Below are 26,285 nucleotides of genomic sequence, written 5' to 3' on the forward strand. Positions count from 1 at the left end.
ATATATTTGACACAGACAGAACAAAAAAGCTGTTTTAGCCCAGGGTTATGGAGTTCAAAAGCTTCCAAATCTTACTCAACTAAAATCCACCGTTCCAAATATCCCCTACCGAACCCCATTAGGCCATAAGTGAAGACTGGCACTAACCCATTGCTCCAGATCAGTCCTCTCATGTGCCGAACGGACATATTGGGGATGCAGAGAAACATAACCGTTCAGTTTCTCATCCAATATAAAGAGGAAAGAGTCAGCACTGCTCAGACACATGAAAGCCCAACGTACTGGAGCCTCCAGGCTGTTGGTATAGGCAGAAGAAGGGCAAATGGGCGGTGCGTAGTGAGCATAGAAACACAGGGGGTCATTTACTAAGCTGAAATACGCCTAAATTAGGCATATTTCAGGCACAGATGGCGGCACAACGGTAAGTTGCACCGCTATCTACGACTTCGCCCTGCTCACGCCAGTTCAGAAATTGTGGGCGGGGAAGGAGCAGCAGGCCCGTCTCAGTCACCATTTACTACGCCTGTTTCAGGCATAGAAAATGGTCTAAATGTAAGACAGTAAGGAAACCATCTTGCATTTAGAATTGGCGCTGGATGCGCCAAAGTTATTGTGAGGCCAGCACCTCTTCATAACTTCAGCGGATCCTCTGCCAGCGATGGGGCTTTATTAAGACCGGCGTCTAAAATGCCGGTCTTAACCACTTCAACCCCGCTAGCTGAATCCCCCTTCATGACCAGGCCACTTTTTACACTTCTGCACTACACTACTTTCACCGTTTATCGCTCGGTCATGCAACTTACCACCCAAATGAATTTTACCTCCTTTTCTTCTCACTAATAGAGCTTTCATTTGGTGGTATTTCATTGCTGCTGACATTTTTACTTTTTTTGTTATTAATCGAAATTTAACGATTTTTTTTGCAAAAAAATGACATTTTTCACTTTCAGTTGTAAAATTTTGCAAAAAAAAAAAAAACGACATCCATATATAAATTTTTCGCTAAATTGTTCTACATGTCTTTGATAAAAGAAAATGTTTGGGTAAAAAAAAAAATGGTTTGGGTAAAAGTTATAGCGTTTACAAACTATGGTACAAAAATGTGAATTTCCGCTTTTTGAAGCAGCTATGACTTTCTGAGCACCTGTCATGTTTCCTGAGGTTCTACAATGCCCAGACAGTACAAACACCCCACAAATGACCCCATTTCGGAAAGTAGACACCCTAAGGTATTCACTAATGGGCATAGTGAGTTCATAGAACTTTTTATTTTTTGTCACAAGTTAGCGGAAAATTATGTTTTTTCTTTTTTTTTCTTACAAAGTCTCATATTCCACTAACTTGTGACAAAAAATAAAAACTTCCATGTACTCGCCATGCCCATCACAAAATACCTTGGGGTGTCTTCTTTCCAAAATGGGGTCACTTGTGGGGTAGTTATACTGCCCTGGCATTCTAGGGGCCCAAATGCGTGAGAAGAAGTTTGCAATCAAAATCTGTAAAAAATAACCGGTGAAATCCGAAAGGTGCTCTTTGGAATGTGTGCCCCTTTGCCCACCTAGGCTGCAAAAAAGTGTCACACATGTGGTATCGCCGTACTCAGGAGAAGTTGGGCAATGTGTTTTGGGGTGTCATTTTACATATACCCATGCTGGGTGAGAGAAATATCTTGGCAAAAGACAACTTTTCCCATTTTTTCTATACAAAGTTGGCATTTGACCAAGAAATTTATCTCACCCAGCATGGGTATATGTAAAATGGCACCCCAAAACACATTGCCCAACTTCTCCTGAGTACGGTGATACCAGATGTGTGACACTTTTCTGCAGCCTAGGTGGGCAAAGGGGCCCAAATTCCTTTTAGGAGGGCATTTTTAGACATTTGTATCCCAGACTTCTTCTCACGCTTTAGGGCCCCTAAAAAGCCAGGGCAGTATAAATACCCCACATGTGACCCCATTTTGGAAAGAAGACACCCCAAGGTATTCAATGAGGGGCATGGCGAGTTCATAGAAATTTTTTTTTTTGGGCACAAGTTAGCGGAAATTGATATATTTTTTTTTTTTCTCACAAAGTCTCCCTTTCCGCTAACTTGGGACAAAAATTTAAATCTTTCATGGACTCAATATGCCCCTCACGGAATACCTTGGGGTGTCTTCTTTCCGAAATAGGGTCACATGTGGGGTATTTATACTGCCCTGGCATTTTAGGGGCCCTAAAGCGTGAGAAGAAGTCTGGAATATAAATGTCTAAAAAATGGTACGCATTTGGATTCCGTGAGGGGTATGGTGAGTTCATGTGAGATTTTATTTTTTGACACAAGTTAGTGGAATATGAGACTTTGTAAGAAAAAACAAACAAAAAAAATAATTTCCGCTAACTTGGGCCAAAAAAATGTCTGAATGGAGCCTTACAGGGGGGGTGATCAATGACAGGGGGGTGATCACCCATATAGACTCCCTGATCACCCCCCTGCCATTGATCACCCCCCTGTAAGGCTCCATTTAGACGTCCGTATGATTTTTACGGATCCACGGATACATGGATCGGATCCGCAAAACACATACGGACGTCTGAATGGAGCCTTACAGGGGGGTGATCAATGACGGAGGTGATCAGGGAGTCTATATGGGTGATCACCCCTCTGTCATTGATCACCCCCCTGTAAGGCTCCATTCAGACGTCCGTATGTGTTTTGAGGATCCGATCCATGTATCAGTGGATCCGTAAAAATCATACGGACGTCTGAATGGAGCCTTACAGGGGGGTGATCAATGACAGGGGGGTGATCAATGACAGGGAAGTGATCAGGAAGTCTATATGCGTGATCACCCCCTTGTGATTGATCACCCCCCTGTAAGGCTCCATTCAGACGTCCGTATGCGTTTTGCGGATCCGATCCATGTATCCGTGGATCCGTAAAAATCATACGGACGTCTGAATTGAGCCTTACAGGGGGGTGATCAATGACAGGGGGGTGATCAGGGAGTCTATATGGGGTGATCAGTGGTTCATAAAGGGTTAATAAGTGACAGGGGGGGTGTAGTGTAGTGGTGTTTGGTGCTACTTTACTGAGCTGCCTGTGTCCTCTGGTGGTCGATCCAAACAAAAGGGACCACCAGAGGACCAGGTAGCAGGTATATTAGACGCTGTTATCAAAACAGCGTCTAATATGCCTGTTAGGGGTCAAAAATTCACATCTCCAGCCTGCCAGCGAGCGATCGCCGCTGGCAGGCTGGAGATCCACTCGCTTACCTTCCGTTCCTGTGAGCGCACGCGCCTGTGTGCGCGCGTTCACAGGAAATCTCGGCTGTCGCGAGATGACACACGGATGCGTCCAGGAGGAGTAAATCAACCACCTTCCGGACGCATCCGTGCGTTAGGTGGTCGGGAGGTGGTTAATAAATGTGCCCCATAGTCCATGGGATAGAACATAAATGTCTAATAGATGCAGGTCCTACCTCTGGAAGACCCTACTTTAAGACGACCGGTGAGGCGGCCGCTGGTCACTGCATCCGGGTGGAAAACGGATGGAGAGGTGGCTGTGCGTATACGAGGCTCTCTCTATTAACTGCTACGGAAAATAGCTGGAAGGGAATACTCAACAGGTTCTGTAACTGCCATACCAGCGGATGAGAGCAGAGCATGCACCGCTACTTGTACAGTTATGCTCCACCTGGATAGAGAGGCCGCTTCACCCGGCAGGTCAGGGGTCCCCCTGTTCTGCACATAGGTGTGGGTGTCTTACATTTATGGAATAATATGTGAATATACCATAAACATCTAACCGGGGAATACCCCTTTAATAGATAAAATACCATTTAAACATACCTGTGGGTGCCTTCCTTTATCCACTAACTTCAGACAGTTCAACAACAAAGTGCGAATAGTTCCATAATGTTTTCTATTCTGGGTTTTCTTCATCATCATGTTACACGCCACCCTATATAGAAATCACATGAACAATCAGGAGTCAGAATCTGTGTATTGTTCCTGCAGTACCACCAGCGCCCACATGAGGTCACCCCCCTCACACCCGGATGCCATTTGTCTCTTTGTTGCTGCGCTCGCTTTTTTCGAGGCCGTAAAATCTTTACAGTTTTAATGCACGATGCTAAAATATTTAATGCTATCGTACCGAGCACAACTCCACGGAGACTCCGGCTTTGTTTACAAGTGCACCTCAGGGAGACGTTACAAGTGACACGGATTACCGAACACAGAAGTGTTCAAAAAGATCCAGCCTTCTATTGGTATTATTAGCAAGAAGGGATTGAGGGATGGGATTTAATTACTTCGCTCATCAGCAGTTAATTATTCTTGAGTGGCTCTTTTAAAGTCCCACGGAGACGCAACGCTCCGTAACTCACGTCAATTTCCCCGTTCTATTCAGACATATTATCACCTGTTCCTGCACGGGAGGCTTATTACACCAGACGTAACAGTACTATGGGGCGAGAATAAAACCTTCCCTGCACAGGAAATGAGGCTCTTATAATAACAGGCTTTTACATATATCACCAGTCAGCTGCACAGAGGGGAGGGGGGGATACTTCTCACACCGGTCTTGGATTCCCCTTGTGCTACCGGAGGATCTGCCCGATTTATGACGAAGCGCCGTGTGCATGGTGGAACAACTACGCCACGAAGGCTGGTGTCGTGTTTAGCCAACATGTACATACATGTTAGTAAATTTGCCAGCCCCCGACACGAACCTGGTCCACCCCCATCGCACTGAGAAAACTTTTCAACACCAGCCGTGCAACTTAATATTGTCCGGTCCAGCCGGTCAAATAGGAGACTTGTGATTATTTTTATGTCTAACATAAGCTACTTTCACACCTGCGTTTGGTGCGGATCCGTCTGGTATCTGCACAGACGGATGCGCACCGAAAATGAAAACGCTTGTATCCGTTCAGAACGGATCCGTTTGCATTATCATGAACAAAGTCAAAACGGATCCGTCCTGAACACCATTGAAAGTCAATGGGGGACGGATCCATTTTCAATTGCACCATATTGTGTCAGTGAAAACGGATCCGCCTCCATTGACTTACATTGTTTGTCACGTTTGGCTCTGCATCGTCAGAGCGGAATGGAGGCAGAACGGAGCCAAACTGATGCATTCTGAACGGATCCTTATCCATTCAGAACGCATTGGGGCTAAACTGATCCGTTTTGGACCGCTTGTGAGAGCCCTGAAACGGATCTCACAAGCGGACCCAGAAACAGCAGTGTGAAAGTAGCCTTAGTTGCAAGTCCCTTTATAAATAAGCCCCACTGACTGCGTGAACTAGGCCTGTAACTTATTGATTCAAATCTCTGTTTATTCTGGGCTTAGGAGTCCAGTGGGCGGTCGTAATCGGTGATAAACAGTTATATATTTAACACTTTATATGTAGAAGGTCGTTAATCCCTGATAGCACCGCCCACTGGACTCCTAATCAAGACATAAATAACGGAGTTATAGAACACTGGCTTACAAGTAGAAAAGAAAAATAAATTCACTTTTAATGATACATAATAAAACATCAATTATAACATGTCCACAGAAAAGCTAGTGTGACACGATATACTGTCAGCGATATACTGCTAACATACACAGGCATAGCTAGGGCATATTGTAGATAGGTAATATCATACAAGTATACAATGCCGGCTATTTGGTGCAGGTTCTCATGGTTCCTATAATTTTTACGTGCTGCCACTCAATGGAATAACTCACGGTTTTTGTGGTTTGGGAGGATGACGCTCACCGGGTTATGAAGTCACCAGAGAAAATGTTGTCGGGAGATGAATTGTCCCTGGGTGTCCCTTTTTGGTTATCCCTACCTAAAAGCGGAGCACCCTCAACTGCGTTGGGAAAACGAAGCGCGAATTGAGACGCAGAGTAGGTGACCACCTTGGGGATATTAGTAATCGCCGTGACAAACCTATAGCACGTCACCTTCTGGAATACCACAAACGTGACTACAGGACTATTACATTTCAGGTAATCGAGGTAGTCCGTAGATCCCCTAGGGGTGGTGATTGGGTGCCTTTTTTTGGCTATCTCTGCCTAAAAGCAGAGAACCCGCCCCGAAAGGGGCGACCCCACTAAACCCTGGAAAAAATGCCCTAGAAAGCCCTAAATTAATTTGTCAAAAGATACTGGCAGCCAGGATGAAGTGAGCACAAATACATGCCCAAAGACCCCCTCTTTTATACCCAGTAAAATAGCTGTGTTTGCACATGACTTCCGGTGTATGAAACGCAAATGCGTTCCACAGTGTTAATACATGCGTAGATCATAAAATATAGATGCTAAACATACAAAAAACGAGATTTTTGTATTACTTACCAGTAAAATCTCTTTCTCGCTCTTTCCTTGGGGGACACAGAAGACCTTGGGTATAGCTCATCTCCATAGGAGGCGTGACACTAAGTGAAGACTGTTAAGCCCCTCCTCCACAGCTATACCCTCAGCCTGGAGAGAGAGACTGCCAGTTGCGTGTCCAAGTAGTGAGAAAAGGCAAAGTCCAACAAGGAACCAACAAGCCAACAACCCGACGGGTAACAAAAAACTCGGAAACCGTACAGAGAAAAAACAATGAATGGGTGGGTGCTGTGTCCCCCAAGGAAAGAGCGAGAAAGAGATTTTACTGGTAAGTAATACAAAAATCTCGTTTTCTCGCCCAGTTTCCTTGGGGGACACAGAAGACCTTGGGACGTTCAAAAGCAGTCCAAAAGGGGGAGGGACCACAGCCCAAGGTGAAGCACCCGAAAGGCATCAATGAACCGCCGCCCGCAACCCCAGGCGGGGCAAGGCAGCATCTGCCAAAGTCAGAGTATGCACCCTGTAGAACACGGCAAGGCGCAAGGTAGACCCGTGGCCGCCTTGCCCAAATGCATGGCCGAAGCCCAATGCCTCCGGCCCAGGAGGCACCAACCGCTCTGGCGAAATGAACGGTGACACCAAAGACAGAAACCTGCCCTCGGTGCGGTAACCTCAGCAATAGCCAAACTGATCAAGCGGAGGAAAACCACCCTGGAGTCAGTCAACCCTATGCACAGACCTCCTGGAAACCCAAGAGGCCGAACGGCTACAAGAGTCGGAGATCCCCAAATAAAAGCGGCAAGGCCCAAACAGGTGAGGTGTTGAAGCGAAAGGCAAACACCACCTTCAGAAGGAAGGAAGAAACTGAACGTAGAACAGCCCTGCCCTGGAAAGGACAGAAGGCTTGGAACAAAAAAAGGACCATTCCGGCACCCGTCAGAGACACGACTGATACGGAACACAACCGAACAGGACAGAAGGGGTAGAGAGAACTTCTGTAACGGCTCCAAGGACAAGATTGGAGCACCGAGAGCTCAGTATAAAGTCCCCAGGGCGGTACCGAAGGACAGCACAGAGGAACCAAAGAGCCACTCCGAGGAAGAAGGTCTTGGCAGGCCCAGGGGGCCGAGAACGCTGGAAGAGGAAGAACAGCGCCGACACTTGACACCTCAAGTAAAAGACCGAACCATGGGGAGAGAAATTCAGAGTGGGGAATGCACAGCTTCCCACAGAACCCCAGACAAAAAAACCTAAGCCCTACGACAGATCCTGGACGAAACACTGCCAGGAGTGGACAGTAGCGAACCCGCTAGAGTCGCCTGGCAAGCGGGCGAAAACCCAATGTGATCAGGCGCAGACCAGCAGCACAGGCAGAAGGGTCGACAAAAATAGCCCCATCGGCCCTCGAACAACGTTATCCCGTATCCACCCGAATGGGGAAGCAGAAGGACAGATGGAAAGAACCCAAACGATCCGCCAGATGCCAGGAGAAGACAGGCTAAAATCCATGCTGACGTAACCACGTCGGACCGTCCCGGTGTGGGAGATCAGGAGAATCTGGAATGAAAAGGTAGTCCCCCCAAGTTATCGAGAAGGTAAGTCTACAGCAGGACCATCGTCTTAGAATGGGCCACGCAATCTGCACTCAGCGGGAGAACAGAACGCGGTAGACTCGGTAAATAGGCACACAGCTAATACAGCCAGTGTGAACAAGGGAGACAGTACGAGGCCAAAAGGAACACCGGAACCACCCACATGAACAACCATGCTCTCCCCAGAAGGGAGGACAACGAAGAACAGCCTCTGAAGTCAGGCGGGAAGCCACATTGGAGCGATCTGTACCGAGCGGGAGCCAAACAAGGCCGGCGAGATAAGGCAGTCGAGACAGAGGCCGGCATAACACCCTCCCACCGAAAGGAGGAGGAGTGGGCAACAGGGAAGCCATAGGACAGCTCAAAGCAGAACCCACTATACTGTGAGACGCCCGGTCCACCGCCTCGCAGAAGGCGAATACCGTGAAGAACCCAAGGCGGAGGTCCTCCGGACCCGGGTAATCGAGCACCCAAGAGAAGTCGGGTGACCTTCCCGAGAAGAGCAGCCCGAACCTGGTAGCAGATCAGACAGAAGCGTAGAGGCGCCAAGAGGAAGGACTCATACCACACTGCATCCGAAGAGGAGGAAATTGCAGCAGGCAAGGGAACCGCAGTCCTGCCAGAGCCAACGAAGAATTCGAGAGGCGCTGCAGACAACAGCACTCTCGACCATGTGACCACCAGCGCAGGGAAGCAATGCCGCAGAAGGACGAATGGGCATGCATCTAGGACCCACGAACACTCCCTGGAATGAAAAGCCAACGAAATGAATGAGCACCACCCAGCTCGGTGCAGCAGAGAGCAATAGAACCTGTTCGGTCAGGAGGACAGAATGAACTCCTTAGGGACGAGTGCAAGGCTTGCGGCAAGCAACGCATCCAAGAAACAAAGATATGCCGCAGGAAGCAGGTGAGGCATACGTACGAGCAGCCCCGTAAGCAGCAGGAAGGCCAACCCACCTAGAAAAAGGGGGGCCCGCCCCAGAGTGCCACAGCATGTACGGAATTGCAAGTGCAACCTGAAAGGGAGTTATGCACAAACCTAGCATAGCATGCGATGGAACGCAACCAGTCCACCCCGAAAGGGGGAAATGTACCAGGTCAACAGCAGTCGGTAAGAGTGCAAAGGCCCGTCCCAAAAGGAAGTGATGCCTAAGGCCGTACCTACTTCAGAGAAGCAGGACATACCCTATAAACCAGCCGGAACGCAGGAGGTCCACCTAGCGAAAGGGGAACAAGCACAGGGTATCCCAGCATTAAGTGAGTGTGCCACAATGCACCCAACACTGAACTCAGCGAGAGTGCAACTACTCTGCTAACGAAGGGGGACATGTACAAGTCCAGCACAGCCATATAAGGACAGCCGTGAATCTCATGAGCGTGTCAAATTCTGCCCTTGAAATGAGAGGTGGTCACGCACAAGGCCAGCACCGTATCCAATGGAAGTGCAAGCGTTCCACCCCTGTTAGAGGGCCATTCACATGGCCAGCAATGTATCCGGTGAGAGTGTAGCATGCCGCCCAGGTAAAGCACATGGCCAGCATCTCATCCAGGGAGAGTGCGAGCACACCGCCATGCATGGGAGTCATACACATGGCCAGCAACGTACTGGCGAGATACAAACACAGTCACTAAGAATGCGTGCATGTCGCCTGAGGAAGGAAGGCAAGCCCCTGGCTGGCAGCGAATCCAGCAAGAGTGGGTACACCGCCACGGAAGAGGGGTCATGCATATGGCCGACAGCGAATCCAGCGAGAGTGAAAGCACCCTGCCATGTATTGGGCACACGCACATGGTCAGTGACGTACCTGCGAGGAAACAACCACAGACAGAGGGATGTATGTATGCTGCCTGAGGGAAGGAGGCATACCCAAGGCCGGCAGGGAAGCCAATGAGAGTGCAGCATACCGCCTAAGAAATGGCCGGCAGCGAAACCAGTGAGAGTGCAGCATAATAACACAGCACCTAAGTACAACATAGCACATCAGTGAGAGTGCAGCCTTCCGCCTATAGAAGGGGGTCGTGCACATAGCCAGTACCGTATCCGGTGAGAGTGCAGTATTCCGCCTAAAAAAGGGGGTCATGCACATGATCGGCAACAGATCCAGTGCGAACCCGCTAGAAGTGCTGGCCGGAGGCGAGGCCTTACTCCACTGCAGCGTCCTGCACACTCCGGTAAGGCCCAATAGGCGAGATGGCCGTGAGGAGAAGGCAGGCGACGGCCGACAGCCACTAGCTGCATCGCCGTATCCTGGTCCTATGAAGGCCAGGAAAAAAAGGCAGGGAGCAGATTGCCGCACTGCGGCACCCCAGGGGCCAGCATAGGTCCAGCAGGGGAAGGGTCCAGAGGCCCAGTATGGGGGGTCCAGAGGCCCAATATGGGGGGGGGGTCCAGAGGCCCAGTATGGGGGGGGCCCACCCCTCAGGCGCGCAGGAGACCATTGGGTGGGGGGTGGGGGACGTAGGGCTGGAGAAGCCACTCTCTTACCACAGCCGTCTTCACCCTCGGTCCACTCCAGCAGGGTCGCCCCTTCAGCTACTGGCACCGTAGTGGCAGGACGCTGGAAGAGGGACTTGGCGTGCGGGCGACCCTTGCGCTGGCGGGATGTAGGGGAGCTGGGCTGCCCTGATCCACCTTGCCTTCTGTGGGGGAGGCAGCAGTGCGGATGACCGGCACTGGCGCAGCTCAACCCCGGGAGAAACAGAGAGGTCTAGTGCGTCTCTGTTGTCCCTGATGTTCTGGAACAAAAAGAAAAGAAAAAAGTAAAAATCAAAAATTTAAACAAGGAGAAAAGAGCCCTGCAGAGCAGGGAGTGTCTTGCCTCCTTGGACACTAAGCAAAAAACTGGCAGCCTCTCTCTCCAGGCTGAGGGTATAGCTGTGGAGGAGGGGCTTAACAGTTTTCACTTAGTGTCACGCCTCCTATGGAGATGAGCTATACCCAAGGTCTTCTGTGTCCCCCAAGGAAACTGGGCGAGAAAATTGCCTTTACAAAGGCAAATTAGATGAGTGAGTGAAAGGATTATCCCTATGAATAAAAGGGACCAGTCGGTCCGTGTGTGTGAACCGAAAGAAAAACAACTTCCGGTGGGTGAAACGCACTTCCGGTCCGTGGAACGCATCAGGAAGCGGAATGGAGCACAGAATGATGGAAATGGACTACGAACATAAGTTCCACCGCCCTATTTTTAAAGAACTGCTACACGTGATATTGGGGCAGATACCAATCAACATTAATATTAGTATTAAACGGGAGAGGGGACTCGGGCAGGCTTACTGAGGCTGACCAGAAATTGAATAAACAAAGTGAGGGAGACTAAGGGATTAATAAACTAAGGATAAGGGATAAATACCCATAAAGCCCAGAAACCCCATTAGATACATTATGTACACATATGACTCATTCTGGTCTGATACTAAAAGGCAGATTAACAAGTGTACACAAAATTAGAAAAAAAGAGGACAGAGTTATTAAACAAAGCAAGAAAAGAAGCAAGGGAAAAGTTTCTTCAAAGGAAACAGGCGACGAATGTCTGTTCATTTAGGCCGAGAGGAGACACAGTTTTTAGACTGTGTATCCACTGTGCCTCTTTACAGAGAATCCCTTTTGTCCCAATCACCACCCCTAGGGGATCTACGGACTACCTCGATTACCTGAAATGTAATAGTCCTGTAGTCACCGTTGCGGTATTCCAGAAGGTGACGTGCTATAGGTTTGTGACGGCGATTACTAATATTCCCAAGGTGGTCACCTACTCTGCGTCTCAATTCGCGCTTCGTTTTCCCAACGTAGTTGAGGGTGCTCCGCTTTTAGGCAGGGATAGCCAAAAAGGGACACCCAGGGACAATTCATCTCCCGACAACATTTTATCTGGTGACTTCATAACCCGGTGGGCGTCATCCTCCCAAACCACAAGAACCGTGAGTTATTCCATCAAGTGGCACCACGTAAAAATTACAGGAACCGTGAGAACCTGCACCAAATAGGTAATATCATACAAATATACAATGCGGGCTATCTACAATATGCCCTAGCTATGCCTGTGTATGTTAGCAGTATATCGCTGACAGTATATCGTGTCACACTAGCTTTTCTGTGGACATATATGTTATAATTGATGAAATTATCATCCTTTTTGTGGGGGTTATTCATATTTTATTATGCATCATTAAAAGTTACATTTTAGTTTTTTTTTTTCTTCACTTGACTCCTAAGCATAAAAAGAGCAGGCATATAAATTACTGAAACAGAAGTAAGGTCTAATGCACATGACCATGATCGGCCTGGGATACACGGTCCATGTGTCGGCCAAGGCTCCCCTCACCCGAACTGACTGTACGATAGTAATTTATGATACAGCGAGACGCCATCTGACTGCGGGGATATTGCAGTGTACTGATAACATGTGAGTACACTGCAAAAGTCCCCAAATCAGATACAGAATGACTAAATGACTATATCATACATTCCTATGGCACAGTCAGTTTGGTTTAGAGGAGCCGCCGACACACAGAACGTGTTTCCTAACCACGGTCATTTGCATGATCCCTTAAGATACCTTCACACCTCTGGTGTTAAACTCCGGTGTGGCTGTTCCGGCAGACAAGCAGAGACCCGGCCGGACACTGCATGCTGCGGTTTGTGGCAGGCCGGGTCTCCTCTTGCCTGCCGGAATGTGTACGGATCTCCGCCAGACCCCATTATACCTAAAGGGGCCGGTGGACATTCCATCTGCATCCGGCAGCACCAGATCCGGTGAATGCCAGCAGGCTGTTCTCTGCCGGAAATAAAAGGTGTAAAAGTAGCCTTATACTGAATCTTTTCCTACAGAACTATACATCAGTCTGCTCAGCTCCTCCTGCTTTATTACATGCTTTCCATAGATAGCACAGTCATTTCAAGGTGACAGGTTCCCTTTAAACTGGGTTTTCCATTCGAAGAAAATTCTGTAGAAAGGGCTCAAAGTGTGGGAGAATAAAAATAAAAAAGGCACCCTCCTCCTCAGTGATCCCCTGCCCTGGGTCCCGATTAGTATCCAATACCGGGTGCCGGGTGGACACACAGGGAATGCCTGGAGATGGCTTCTCGGCCAATCACTGGTGAGGCGGGTCACCCATGTGGGGACCTAGTAAGCGCTGGAACCGCAGTGCTCAAGGTCTGTGCTTGTTGTCAGTGAAAGGAAACAATGAGAATACCTTCCAGACGTATATATTGGACACAATCAGTAAAGGACTTACTTATAGAGTAGCACGGCCACCGGCATAGTGAAGGGGTTCTGGTACTTGTCCTCGGTCTCTTCACACAGAGTGGTGAGGTCGTAGAGCTTCACAATGTCACTGCCGCTGGCTGCCCGAGAGAACACAAGAGGCAAAAGTGAATGAACAAAACTCGCTAACAGGGAGAAGAAGCCCTTAGCTAGTCCACCCCTACATTACCTTTGAACAGCCAGTACGTGTGGCCTTCTTTTGTGCAGTTCGACTTCAAAAAAGATAAAATATTCTGCGCAATGTCTTTAATCACCTTGGTGGAGAAGTTGGAGTTATCCAGATTTGGAATATCTTCTGTTTTAATCATCTCATATTTCTTCAAAGGAAAGAAAGAAAAATATCCGTGAGAACCTTAGGACCGACACCTTGCCATAGGTCCTTCAGCAGAAAACCCCCAGCGACTGGCTGTCTGCTGCAGAGGAAGTGCCGCAATACATGCCAGCCGCTCAATGGACATTATCCCAAAGCGAGAGCCACTCTACGAATTTCCTACGCAGGTCCCCACCTCTATTAATATCCATATGCTTTATTAGGGTAGATGAATGTTTTTCTGAAGGGATAAACCCTTCAAAGTAAAGCTCAATATTTCTTATTAACACTACGTAGTCCATACAGTTGAGGAAAGTGCTTTGTGTGCACCTATATTCTGAAATCTGCCAAAGCAAATCTCAAACCAAAAGAGGTCGTCACCTATTCAATGGGATCCGCTCTGCAATAACCTGCTGCTGACCGGTGAGAGGGTTGGATGTCAGACTCCTGCCGATCAGATATTGAAGACGTATCCTGAGGATAAGCCATCAATATAAAAGTATTCCTTTAGGCCACTTTCACACTTGCGGCAAAGGAATCCAGCAGGCAGTTCCGTCGAAACGTATGCCAACTGATGGCATTAGTAAGACTGATCAGGATCCTGATCAGTCTTACAAATGCATTGAAATGCCGGGTCAGTCTTTCCGGTGTCATCTGGAAAAACGGATGCAGCATTTCTTTTTTTCTCACATTTTTTTGTGACGGATCCGGCATTCTGGTATTTTTAATGCCGGATGCGGCACTAATACATTCCCGTGTAAAAGAAAATGCTGGATCCGGCATTCAGGCAAGTGTTCTGGGTTTTTGGCCGGAGATAAAACCGTAGCATGCTGCGGTATTATCTCCGTCCTGAACAGTCAAAAAGACTGAACTGAAGACGTCCTGATGCATCCTGAACGGATTGCTCTCCATTCAGAATGCATGGGGATAAAACTGATCAGTTCTTTTCCGGTATTGAGCCCCTAGTATGGAACTCTATGTTGGAAAAGAAAACCGCTAGTGTGAAAGTAGCCTTAAAGGAGTTGGTTCCGCAAAAACGGAACGGATACGGAAGGACATACTGAGTACGTTCCGCATGTGTTCAGTTTTTTTTGCAGACCCATTGACTTGAATGGAGCCACGGAACGAGATTTGCGGGCAATAATGGGACATGTTCTATCTTTCAACGGAACAGAAAAACGGAAACGGAATGCATACGGAGTTCATTACGTTTTTTTTGGCAGAACCATTGTAATGAATGGTTCCTTATACAGACCGCATACTGAACGCAAAAAAACAGCCAGTATACCGAACGCAAAAAAAATAAAAAATGCCCGTATACGGAACACAAAAAACGTTCGTGTGAACGAGCCCTTAGGCTCCATTTACACGTCTGTAGTGTGTTTTGCGGATCCACAAAACACGGACACCGGCAATGTGCGTTCCGAATTTTGTGGACCGCACATCGCCGGCACTAATAGAATATGCCTACTCTTGTCCGCAATATTTTTTTATCGTGCAGACCCATAGAAATGAATGGGTCCGCAATTCCTTTCCGCAAAATGCAGAACAAAATTGCGGACCTGTGAATGGGGCCTTATACTGTTGAAATCCAGGATGCATGATGTGTACTTCCTCTGACTGCAAGCGCATGGAGTCACGTCCTTCGTACCCTGAGAGGTGAGCACTCCATCCCGCTTTCCTATGACAAGAAGCATGCACGGCTGGTCAATATGAGCGTCAAGGAAGTCAGGGGAGATATGACCCAGGACACTTTCCTTGTGTATGCGCTTATACAATACAGTCACACCTTACCTGCACAATTCCATTCACATGGAAGCACATGACGAGCTCCGGGACGTTACAGATCAGGTTGTCAAGCCAATAATCAATCCCCGTCAGCACATTGATTGGCTTGTTGTTGTCCCTAAAATATACATAAATTTGAGGACATTAAAGTGTGGCAAGCAAAAAAGAAGTAAAAGACTGGACCTATAGCCCTGAGGATGCCACAGCACAATGGTCCAGCATTGTGCCAGGAAATATTTGCTTTTGAAATTTGCCTATTTTTTTTTTTTACTCAAGCTGTGGGAGCAAAATAGGCAGAAACTGAGAGTATTTCATCAAGTAGTAGCCACGAGAAAGCCTGCCGTGACTGGAGTAAGGACACGACCCCTTGGTGATCAATGTAAAATTGTGTCATCCCTGCAACCTCAATGTCTGCCCGGGATAGAAAAAGCTGCAGGCGACGATCACCAGGGTTCTGGCCATGAGGAATGTTCACATGGAGGACCTGCAACTAATGTAAAACTACCAAATGCAATTTTCTAAAAAATAATAATACTGAAAACTACCTGCACTTAAAACGTGTCAACCCTTTGAACACTTCTATAATGTATGTTTGTATGTCAACATTTTTAGTGCAAAATGATTTAAAACATAGTGCAAAACATATTCAACATTTATTCCAACCACCACCTGGATCTGAATACTTTTGTAAATACATGTAATAAAAAAAAATTGTAGAGCCAGTGAGCTATTCCAGTGTTTCCCAACCAGTGTGCCTCCAGCTGTTGCAAAACTACAACTCCCAGCATGCCCGCACCACCAAAGACTGTCCGGGCATACTGGGAGTTGTAGTTTTGCAACAGCTGGAGGCACACTGGTTGGGAAACACTGAGCTATTCAATAACGTGTATCCGTATAGCGCCACCTGCTGTTTGTTCTTTTCCTGAGCTGGTCGAACTGCCACCAGCCATACGTTCTGTTAGAAGCTGTGGCAGTTACAGGAAAAGAACTGCAGCAGAAAGGACACACCCACTAGGGTTGTCACCATACCAGAATTTTGAATCGATTTCGATACCATAAAAAAGTATTGCGGTACTCTATACCACGCAAAAAAAAAAAAAATTGAACGGCAAAAAAGCAGCGTGCATTCTGCATTTTATGGAACGTTTTTTAATATTTAAATAGTTCAATATAGACTTTTCGGACGTGGCGATAAGTAATAGGTTTATTTATTGTTTATATATTTTATATGTAAAATTGGGAAAGGGGGTGATTTATACTTAATATTTTGCTGTGTTTATTTATTTTTTTACTTTTTATTTAAAGGGTTTCTACCACTTCGGTGTCACATATTTAGCTGTCAGACACTAGCGATCCGCTAGTGTCTGCTCTGGCCAACCATCCTAATATAATTGCTTTTGGGGCAGCCGTTTTGATAAAAAAAGAACTTTTATTAATATGCTAATGAGCCTCTAGGTGCTATGGGGGCGTCATTAGCACCTAGAGGCTCCGTCTACCTTCAGAAACTGCCGCCGCCGAGCGCGTCTCTCCAGCCCGCCCATCTCCTCCTGAATGTGATCCTCCTTGTGAGCGTATGTATTCTGCGCATGCGCAGTGAATGTCTGACCGCTTCCTTGCTGAGACATCTCCACTGCGCCTGCGCGATGACGCCATAGTGCTCCGAGGAACAGGCGCAGTGGAGATGTCTGAGCAGGGAAGCTGTCAGACATTCACTGCGCATGCGCAGAATACATACGCTCACAAGGAGGATCGCATTCAGGAGGAGATGGGCGGGCTGGAGAGACGCGCTCGGCGGCGGCAGTTTCTGAAGGTAGACGGAGCCTCTAGGTGCTAATGACGCCCCCATAGCACCTAGAGGCTCATTAGCATATTTATAAAAGTTCTTTTTTTATCAAAACGGCTGCCCCAAAAGCAATTATATTAGGATGGTTGGGCAGAGCAGACACTAGCGGATCACTAGTGTCTGACAGCTAAATATGTGACACCGAAGTGGTAGAAACCCTTTAATAACTATTTATTTTAATTCCTTGTCCTATTCACCCTAAAACAGATCTATTAGAGTGAATAGGATCTCACACTCTCCCTGCTGCCCAGGGTTTTGTGCACACAGCAGCAGGGAGATTACCACTGAAGGCTTCAGTAGCGTCCTGGCTGCCATGGTAACCGATTGGAGCCTCGAGATTACACTGCTGGGGCTCCGATCAGAAGCTGCCACTGACACCAATGAGGAGGAGGGGACCCTGTGGCCACTGCCACTAATGAATTAGTACTGGGGGGCGCACTGCGCCATCAATAAAGATAACTAACGTTTAATACAAATACAGGAGGCGGGTGCTGCACCTGAGGGGTTAAATGCCACTGATCGCAGCTCCCCGTCATAGAGGTAGAGTTTCGGCTATTTGATTCTGCAGCCGGCACTCGCCTCCTGCATTTGTATTAATAGTTTAGTTATCTTCATTGGTGGAGCAGTGGCTCCTCTCTCCTCATTGGTGGCAGCAGCACAGGGGGAAGGCAGAGAGTGCCTTCTTCTCCCCTGTGCTGCTGAGGGAACATGGCGCGCACCGAGAGCAGCGCGCGCCATGTTCTGTGATACTAGGCTGCACAGTAGCACAGCCTAGTACCGGTTAAAGGCAAGTCCCGATATCGAAATCGATACCAGTACAAAAGTATGGATTAGGTATCGATAATTCAATACCCGGTGCAACCCTACAAAGGACTTAGAAAAGCGGCACTTTGGTATCGAAATAGTTTCAAAATGTTGGTAGTCCTTTGGCCACACCATTACAGATTCCTATAATAAAAGGCTGCTAATGAATATTCATTAAGGGCTTAGCTCTTGTCTAGACCCTTAGAATATTTAAAGGGTACTTAAAGGGGTTCTCTGGAAATATATATTGATGACCTATAGTCAGGTTATCAATATCTGATCAGCGGGGGTTCGACATCCAGCACCCTGTTAGGCGAGGAGGCAGCGCTCCGGACAACCTCTTCAGATCTTTGCAAAAAATAAATAAATAAGCACAAAGGGGCAGACATGCTGCTCAGAGCGCTCTGCTACATCAGTTTTCATCAGCTCTGCTTGGCTTCTCGAGCACAGGGCCATATACTTCTTATGGATCTGTACTCCACGCTCTTGAAAAGGCAAAGGGGCAAATTACTCAGCGCAGCACTTCTGCCCCTTTGCATTTTTTTTTTATTTTTTTTTAAAGGTTTAGGTATCCTTTAAAAGGTCGCAGCTGAATTGCTGATCCTATGATCCTTTGAATCCGATTGGTCAAAGCCATTGTCACAGCTATAATGCACCAGGATGTCTTTAAGAGAACATAATAAATTACTAATAGACCAATTAGTGCTCACCAAGCACAGCGCCATCCATTGTACAGCGGCTGTGCTCGGTATCAAAGCGCAGCCCCATTCACGTCTAAGGGGCCGAGCTGCGCCTAGGTCTGTGATGGCTAACCTCTGGCACTCCAGCGGTGGTAAAACTACATTTCCCAAGATGCACACTTGCTTGGCTGTTCTCAGAACTCTATAGAAATGAATGGAGCATGCTGGGAGTCGTAGTTTCACCACATCTGGAGTGCCGGAGGTTAGCCATCACTGGCCTGAGAAAAAGCTGCCGACTACAGTGTCTTCTCCAACAGCTGATTGGTAAGGGTCCCGGGTGTCAGACCCCACCGATCAGATACTGATGACCTATCCAGAGGTCCTGTGTGCAGCGCTGCTTCGCTGGAGATTCTAGCTCTGTACTGGTCGCAATGCCCCGGCAAGCATGGGGGTTCACCAACTCACCTCTTCCCTATTCCGGTGCGTCCCCCTGCTCCACAGAGCGGACATAGACAATGGTCAGAGGTGAGCATGTGGGAGATTCTGATGCCTCTTCTGGAGCCCGGCAGATCTACCCTTTCTCTGGGAGAGTTGCCAAGTGTTCCATTATATATTTATTTTAGCCCTGCAAGCTTACCGTAGACGCAGGCTGACAGCTGGGTATCGTCCTCCTCCGAAAATAGGCATGTTGGAGCCAACCAGCATGTGGATGTCCTCAAAGGTCCAAAGGATATTCCTGACAAAATCGTTTTTAAGACCCTGGGAAAGATAAATGAGATTAAACTTCAACAAGCTGAGGTGAGAGCAAAAAAAGGGGCAGCAAAGAAATGGATGGAAATGTCTCGTGTTAACATAAAACCGAAGAAAATGTGATAGGAAAGCAAAAATAATAATAACCGATGTGTCCAACTACAACTACAGTGATTGGTAAAGATGTCGCATTGATTTCTTTCACGCAGCGATGATTTCTTGAGCTGGGGAATTCAGAGTTTACTCTGTGGCTTCAGATCATTCGTACCTGACTGTTCTCCCTGTCAATAAAGAAACTGGGGACATTGTGTTCTTTAGCGGAAGAGGCCACGTGCCCCACTAGTTGGGAGGGCTCAGTGGGCACATATCCCTGTGAAGAGGGCAAGCACATGAGATTTGGTTTTTGGAAGAGTCCAGTCAGATGCTTCAGATACAGTTTCACATCTCAGTAATAATAATACACCTATAGCATTAAAGGGGTTTTCCAAAAGTTTATTACCCATGACCTACCCCCAGTATCTCATCGGAGGAGGTCCGACACCCAGGACCCCCCCCCCCCCCCCCTGTTTGAAAAGGAGCTCACAGTAGCGCTGCGGCCCTCTCCAGCTTTGCCTAGGACAAGTGATGTCACTTCATCGGTCACGTGGCCTAGGAGCAGCTATGGGGCTGAGCGCGATACCAGGCACCATACAATGTATGGATGATCGGAGAGAAAGCAGCTACCGCGAGTGCCGATGCCTTCCAGAGGATAGGCCATCAGTAAAAAAAAAACTCTCGAAAACCCCTTTAAAGCTTTAGTACAAGTCCACACATGAGGAAATACATTTTGCCAGGGATTTTGTTACAGAGCCATAGCAAACCTCACATGCTTTACATAAATCTGCAACGAAAATCCCCTGAAAGAACAGACATGCTGCAGATTTAACATCCATCTCGTGTCCATTTCTGCAGCTACTTCAATAGGCTGTGGATATTCCTTCTACAAATCCCAGGCAGAAAACCTGCAGGATATATGTTACATGTAAACATACCCTACAGGGATATAGTTGGGAAATGCCATAACTTTATGATCAGTAAGGGTACTTTCACGCGTTTTTCTTTTCCGGCAGAGTTCCGTCCTAGGGGCTCAATATCGGAAAAGAACTGATCAGTTTTATCCCCATGCATTCTGAATGGAGAGTAATCTGTTCAGGATGCATCAGGACGTCTCTGGTCAGTAGAATGCAGGAGTTAAAGGGGTTGTCCGCTTTTTACTATTGATGAATTGTCCTCAGGATAGGCCATCAATATCATATCATATAGCAGGGATCCGACACCCGGCACTCCTGCCGATCAGCTGTTTGAAGAGAAGACGGTGCTCGTACGAGATCTGCCTTCTCTGCTCTGTTTACATGCTGGCCGCAGCAAGTGCAGTGGTGAGCAGTGTAGTTACAAGTATGGCGTCCCTATTCACTTCTATGGGATGTCTCTGTAGTATTCACTTGACCAGACAGAGCCGTCCCATAGAAGTGAATGGGGACACCATACTTGTAACTACACTGAACAGTGCAATTGCTGCAGCGAGCATGTAAACAGAGCAGAGAAGGAAGATCTCGTACCAGCGCTGTCTTCTCTTCAAACAGCTGATAGGTGGGGGTGCCGGGAGTCGGACCGCGGCTGACATGATATTGATGATCTATCCTGAGGATAGGTGATCAATAGTAAAAAGCAGACAAACCCTTTAGGCTCTAATAATTGGCTGTGTCAAGATTCTAACCTCTGCCTACTGAATATAGGCAATCCATAACAAAGTCCCTTTAAAACCCCTTTAGGGCATGTTCACACATCATATTCGTTGCACAAATTTCTGTAACTGCAAAATAAATTTTATACATATGGATGGGGCTGTTTTAGCAGCAAGCACATTGATTTCTGTAAGCGCCATCCAGATGTATATGACCTTTGCCCACAAACATTAAAATCCCCATTCACCTGTCCACAGTCCTGCAACAGTGACGTTCCAGTCCCACAGAACCAGGAGGTTTGGTCCTGTGACTTCTGTGGCCAATAACAGGCCTCAGCTGCTGTGAACTAGTGTTCAAACTGCTGTGAGTCCTGTGACTGGCCACAGTGGTCATGGGAAGGGACACACCCGGAACAGAGCAGAGTGACTGCGGACAAGTGGGAGGAGGGTTTTATGTTCAGGGACACAGGTCAGTCCCCCAGGGTCTGTCAGTTCCAAAGCCGGACAGCTAATCTAACCTGCTGTTGAATTTATACAGAGGGTATAGGACTCCGTTCTTGTGATTGTAGAAGTTCCAGAGAACCAATCATAGGTCCCATTCACATGACTGTAGGGCCACTGTGCCCATGCTGCAGGCCACAAAACGCGCAAAACACAGGCACAGGCCGTGTGAACTCCGCATCGCAGTGCATACCCACTGACTTGAATGGGTTCACGATCCGCAAGATACGGCAAAAGAACATGTGCTATCTTTTGCAGTGCGGATGAGTTGACCCAGAAGCCCACAGACACATAAGGAGGGCTTCCGGACTCGTCTCTTTACATCGCAAAAGATGGGGCACATCCTAACTTTTGCCTTATCTTACGGATAGCATACCCATTGATCTGCACCGCTATGATTTTGTGGACCCGAGGTTTGTGGTCAAGCAACACAGGCACTGTGGCCCAACAGTCGTGTGAATAGGGCCTTACTGCACCAATCTTACAGCTATCCCTTACCCAGGGGATAAGGTATAAATTGTTCTAACCGTAATACCCCTAGGGTTATAGGCATAAAGGTGGAGCAAAACCTTAATATACTGGCATATTCTAGAAATAGCAACAAAATAACATACACAAGTGAAAAAAGACGACCACAGCAGCCTTCAGACAGATGGTTTCTTCAAGTTACGAGACTCACCTGATTGGATGCCCCACCTTCGTCTGGCACAGAACTTAATGTCTCAAAAGGAGTAGGCCATGCGACGTGATCACTTCCAGACGGCTCGCTAAGATCCTGCTCCTCACTGGGTTGATGAGAAGTGGATGGAATGGGTTCAGCCGTATCCTCCCCATTAATACTGGAAGGAAAGAGAATTGTAAGGCAAAAGCTGAGGATTATGGAAACAGAAAGGCTTACAGCTGGAGGAGCGCTACCTGTAATAGAGGAACTTGGAGAGTATGGCTTTCTGGTACCAATGTTCTTTACTCTTCTTCTTTCTTTGCCATTTTTGATCCATTAGTCTCTGATAAAACTCCTTCAACCAGGTCCAATCACCTGTCTGCAAAGTGAAAAACAAGGTACAGCTGTTATTAGGGTCACACAGTGGTTTACTATTCAACGGGAAGCGGTCATCAGGTTTATTTTGCCTTACTTTTAAATCCACTCCCGCAGATGCTGAGGCGTCCTCATATTAATGACCTTTCAACTCTCCCCACCGCCCCATGCCGTTAACTGAGCGGTAGGAGCAGGGATCTCATGAATAGCAGGACGCCTCAGCATGCTTTGGAGCTGTTCAACACAAGTTTAGGCAGTTAAAGAAGCGTATAGTACTGGAACGTATGGGCTATTCACGAAACACAGTTCGGTTTCAAGTTTTAAAGTGGTTTTCCACATTAGGGCTCTTTCACTCTTGCGTTGTCCGGATCCGCCGTGTACTCCATTTGCCGGAATTACACGCCGGATCCGGAAAAACGCAAGTGAACAAAGCATTTGAAGACGGATCCGTCTTCAAAATGCGTTCAGTGTTACTATGGCAGCCAGGACGCTATTAAAGTCCTGGTTGCCATAGTAGTAGTGGGGAGCGGGGGAGCAGTATACTTACAGTCCGTGCGGCTCCCGGGGCGCTCCAGAATGACGCCAGAGCGGCCCATGCGCATGGATGACGTGCCATGCGATCACGTCATCCATGCGCGTGGGGCGCCCTGACGTCACTCTGAAGCGCCCCGGGAGCCGCACGGACTGTAAGTATACTGCTCCCCACTACACTTTACCATGGCTGCTAGGACTACATTCACTCAGTACATCAATACGTCATCAGTCATTAACCCTTTCATTACCAGGGGAGGCTCTCTTATCTAACCCCTATATTGACCCCAAAAGCCCATGCCCCTCGTATACATTATACTTACCTGCACCCTAGAACAACCCCCACCCCCCTGGCTCCCCGTCATGGCGTCTGTGCAAAGATCCAGAGTGACGCGGGTGCCAGTGAGCAGGTAAGTAATGTATACGAGGGGCCCAGGCATTTGGGGGGGGTCAACAAACAGCCGATTTTGCAGGTAGAAGCTGCAGCCAGGCATTTCCCCTGCTGCGACTACTACAGGAGAAATGTAAAACAAGAGAAAAAGAAAGTCATAGATCAAGAGGATGAGCAAATCGCAACCATCCTTTACCTGAGACGACCTCATGAAGAGCTCCTGAATGTCCAGCTCATCCAACAGCAGAGTCTTTCCAATGCGGTGGACGGCCATACTGACGTGGGACTTACTGTATGGGATCTTTAAGAGCTTCTTGATGTTCTGAAAAGTAAAAAAGGCAAAAATTCATAAAAAGGAATGAAAAGTCGCCTCTTGTATAACAGCATGTAACCTAAATTATCCGAAAGTCCCAAGGCCGTAATCCTACACGAAGCTAGAAAACATTTTGCTAATGTCTATGACCTCATTCAGACACTATGAAAGGATAAATTTGGATGGTCAGGTCCCATTGATGTTAACATTCTCTACACACTTTACCAGGCCAAGTCTAGGAGGCAGTAATAACATGTTCTACGACCAGGTCCCGGCCAACAGGCTAAATAGGGACTGAGGCTGAAGAGCAAAATCCCTCAAACACATTGCAACCGCCTGTTTAAAAGGTCTGTGCGGCCCCCATTAGTCAATACAGAGCTCCAATTCTAGAAGAGAGTAAGTATGTATAATTTTCCCAGGAAACATTGTCTCCAAAGGTGGATTTAGATGTTACAATTATCAGGCAGATTATCAAGAACGAATGTTCCTCGTTCCCAACAATCTGCCCGTCTCAATGTGCAACGAAACGCTCGTCTATTGGGTGATCCGGCCGTTTATGCAGGCACAAATTATCTTTTGCTGCAGCAGATCTTGTTGTCTAAATAGCAATCTGCTGCATGAGGACGAGGGATCGCAATAGCGTTCCCTTGTTCTCATGCTGAGGAGGAGATCGCTGCATGTAAATACAGCTCCCCTCCACCAAGCCAGCAGCCGACTGTCAGGAAGGAATGCTTCCTTTCCGATAATCTGCTGCTCATTACAAGGTGTAAATGCACTTTAAGACTCCCTATACCAATTGTATCTCCACAAGGAATAATTCCCCCTCCTCCACCCCAAAGACCTCCCTTTCTCAATAGTCAAAGAAGGTGCTGTCTCTCTTCCCAAGTAGTTGCGGTAGACCCCTCCCCACATTCCCAGTAGTCACAGCAGCATGCAGAGACAAACACCTAATGTATGATGAGCAGGGAGCAAAATGCGGTCCAAGGTCGACCTAGTGACAAGTTCTGTTCAGTCCTGCTATGCATTATCAAAAACATTTACATTTCCTTGTACTGCAGTGTTAGATACAATTGCACATACTTCAGAATCTGCCACTACATCCACTTCCTTCCCGACAGAATCAATGAAGTCATAGGCCATCCCAAAGCTGGAACGAGAAGGATGAAGAGTTAGATATTGTTGTGCTTTTCCATAGGTGTACAGCATTTATATAAAAATATCCTAATTACAGTGGATTTGGTATATATTAGGCCACGTGTGTTATATTCACCATTGTGTACTTATTTTAAAGAAGGCCAAAAGAGTTTCATGGAAAGGATACCGTTCATGTACCAGTCTGAGAAAAGTCATTCTTGTCTCCTTTTGGATTTATGACTTCGATAAGGATATTTTCTGGACACAGCTAGTACTAATTACCTCTACAGTTTGTTATCTATTAATGAAGAAGAATATCTGTAATATCTATATACACTTATAATAAACCTTTGTTTTTGTATAAGAAAATCAATAGGACCTATGTATTGTTTTCTATTGTTACGTATTATTAAAGGACATTTATGTATCTGTTTATCAAATATATATATATATTTCTCACTAGGAACGCATATACTCCTAAAGAACGAATTTAAAGTGTGGATTTTGTTAATGAGCCTCTGTCTAGGGAAAGGTGTGTTATTTTAACTAACCATCAATCACCCATTGGAGTAGCAGAGGAGGCACAGATAACTTTGTGAGAGTACAGTGTTCATTATATTATTTATCGGTAAATAAATCTGAGAGTATGGGAAAAGTCAAATGGTGCCTAAAAGTCTGTGCTTAATTGGTAGACGTGTTAAAATAAATCCCTCAGCTCTAATTTAAGGTTCCAAAGGTCATGTGTATAGTATGTGAGATAAAGTCATACTTGGATATTTAACCCTTAATAGAATGATACTAATAGGTTAGGTGTAAATGAGTAACATTACACCAACAGCAGAAGTGCATTTTGGGCAATAAAATGATATCACAGTCCTCATCATATGTACACACAAAAAGAGCAACAGGAAAAAGACAAGGAGGAACCAGGAGAACACAGAGAAACACCTTATAGAGCTGCCAGCTGTACATTTGTTTGGCCGAAAGCTATTCCTTCAGAATTTTGGCTAATGTGGAAGTGTTTTAAATTGGGAAAAGTGAATAAGCCCGGTGGCAGCTTATTTCTTGGGAATAAAAGATTGGGCATGTTCAACGCCAACATGCCAGATGCTACTTTCCCATGAAGTTTGCCAATTGACAAATACAGGTTGGCCTGTATGCACAATAGACAACTGTCCGGTAACCTTGAAATAGACAGATTCAGCTAACATATCAAATGTGTAAGGCCAGTTTCACACTGGCGTTTATCTTTTCCGGCAGGCTGTTCATGCAGGGGATCAGCTTGATGGAAAAGATAAACGCCAGTGT

At 46.9% G+C, this 26,285-nt stretch overlaps 1 protein-coding gene across 1 annotated transcript in view; it reads right to left on the reverse strand.

Moving 5' to 3' along the window:
- The window catches only part of EDRF1 (erythroid differentiation regulatory factor 1), a 96,038-nt gene that overhangs the window by 54,164 nt on the left and 15,589 nt on the right, over window positions 1–26,285 (reverse strand). Inside the window, exons 3-11 of the mRNA XM_044296441.1 lie at window positions 24,924–24,990; window positions 23,727–23,852; window positions 22,488–22,612; window positions 22,252–22,411; window positions 19,236–19,357; window positions 15,278–15,389; window positions 13,343–13,490; window positions 13,145–13,253; window positions 3,831–3,942 (exon numbers count right to left, since the gene is read on the reverse strand). Of these exons, the coding sequence (XP_044152376.1) occupies window positions 3,831–3,942; window positions 13,145–13,253; window positions 13,343–13,490; window positions 15,278–15,389; window positions 19,236–19,357; window positions 22,252–22,411; window positions 22,488–22,612; window positions 23,727–23,852; window positions 24,924–24,990 (1,081 nt within the window). The remainder of the gene's footprint in view (window positions 1–3,830; window positions 3,943–13,144; window positions 13,254–13,342; window positions 13,491–15,277; window positions 15,390–19,235; window positions 19,358–22,251; window positions 22,412–22,487; window positions 22,613–23,726; window positions 23,853–24,923; window positions 24,991–26,285) is intronic.

This window comes from Bufo gargarizans, chromosome 6 (assembly GCF_014858855.1).
Source record: "Bufo gargarizans isolate SCDJY-AF-19 chromosome 6, ASM1485885v1, whole genome shotgun sequence".
Taxonomy (NCBI): domain Eukaryota; kingdom Metazoa; phylum Chordata; class Amphibia; order Anura; family Bufonidae; genus Bufo; species Bufo gargarizans.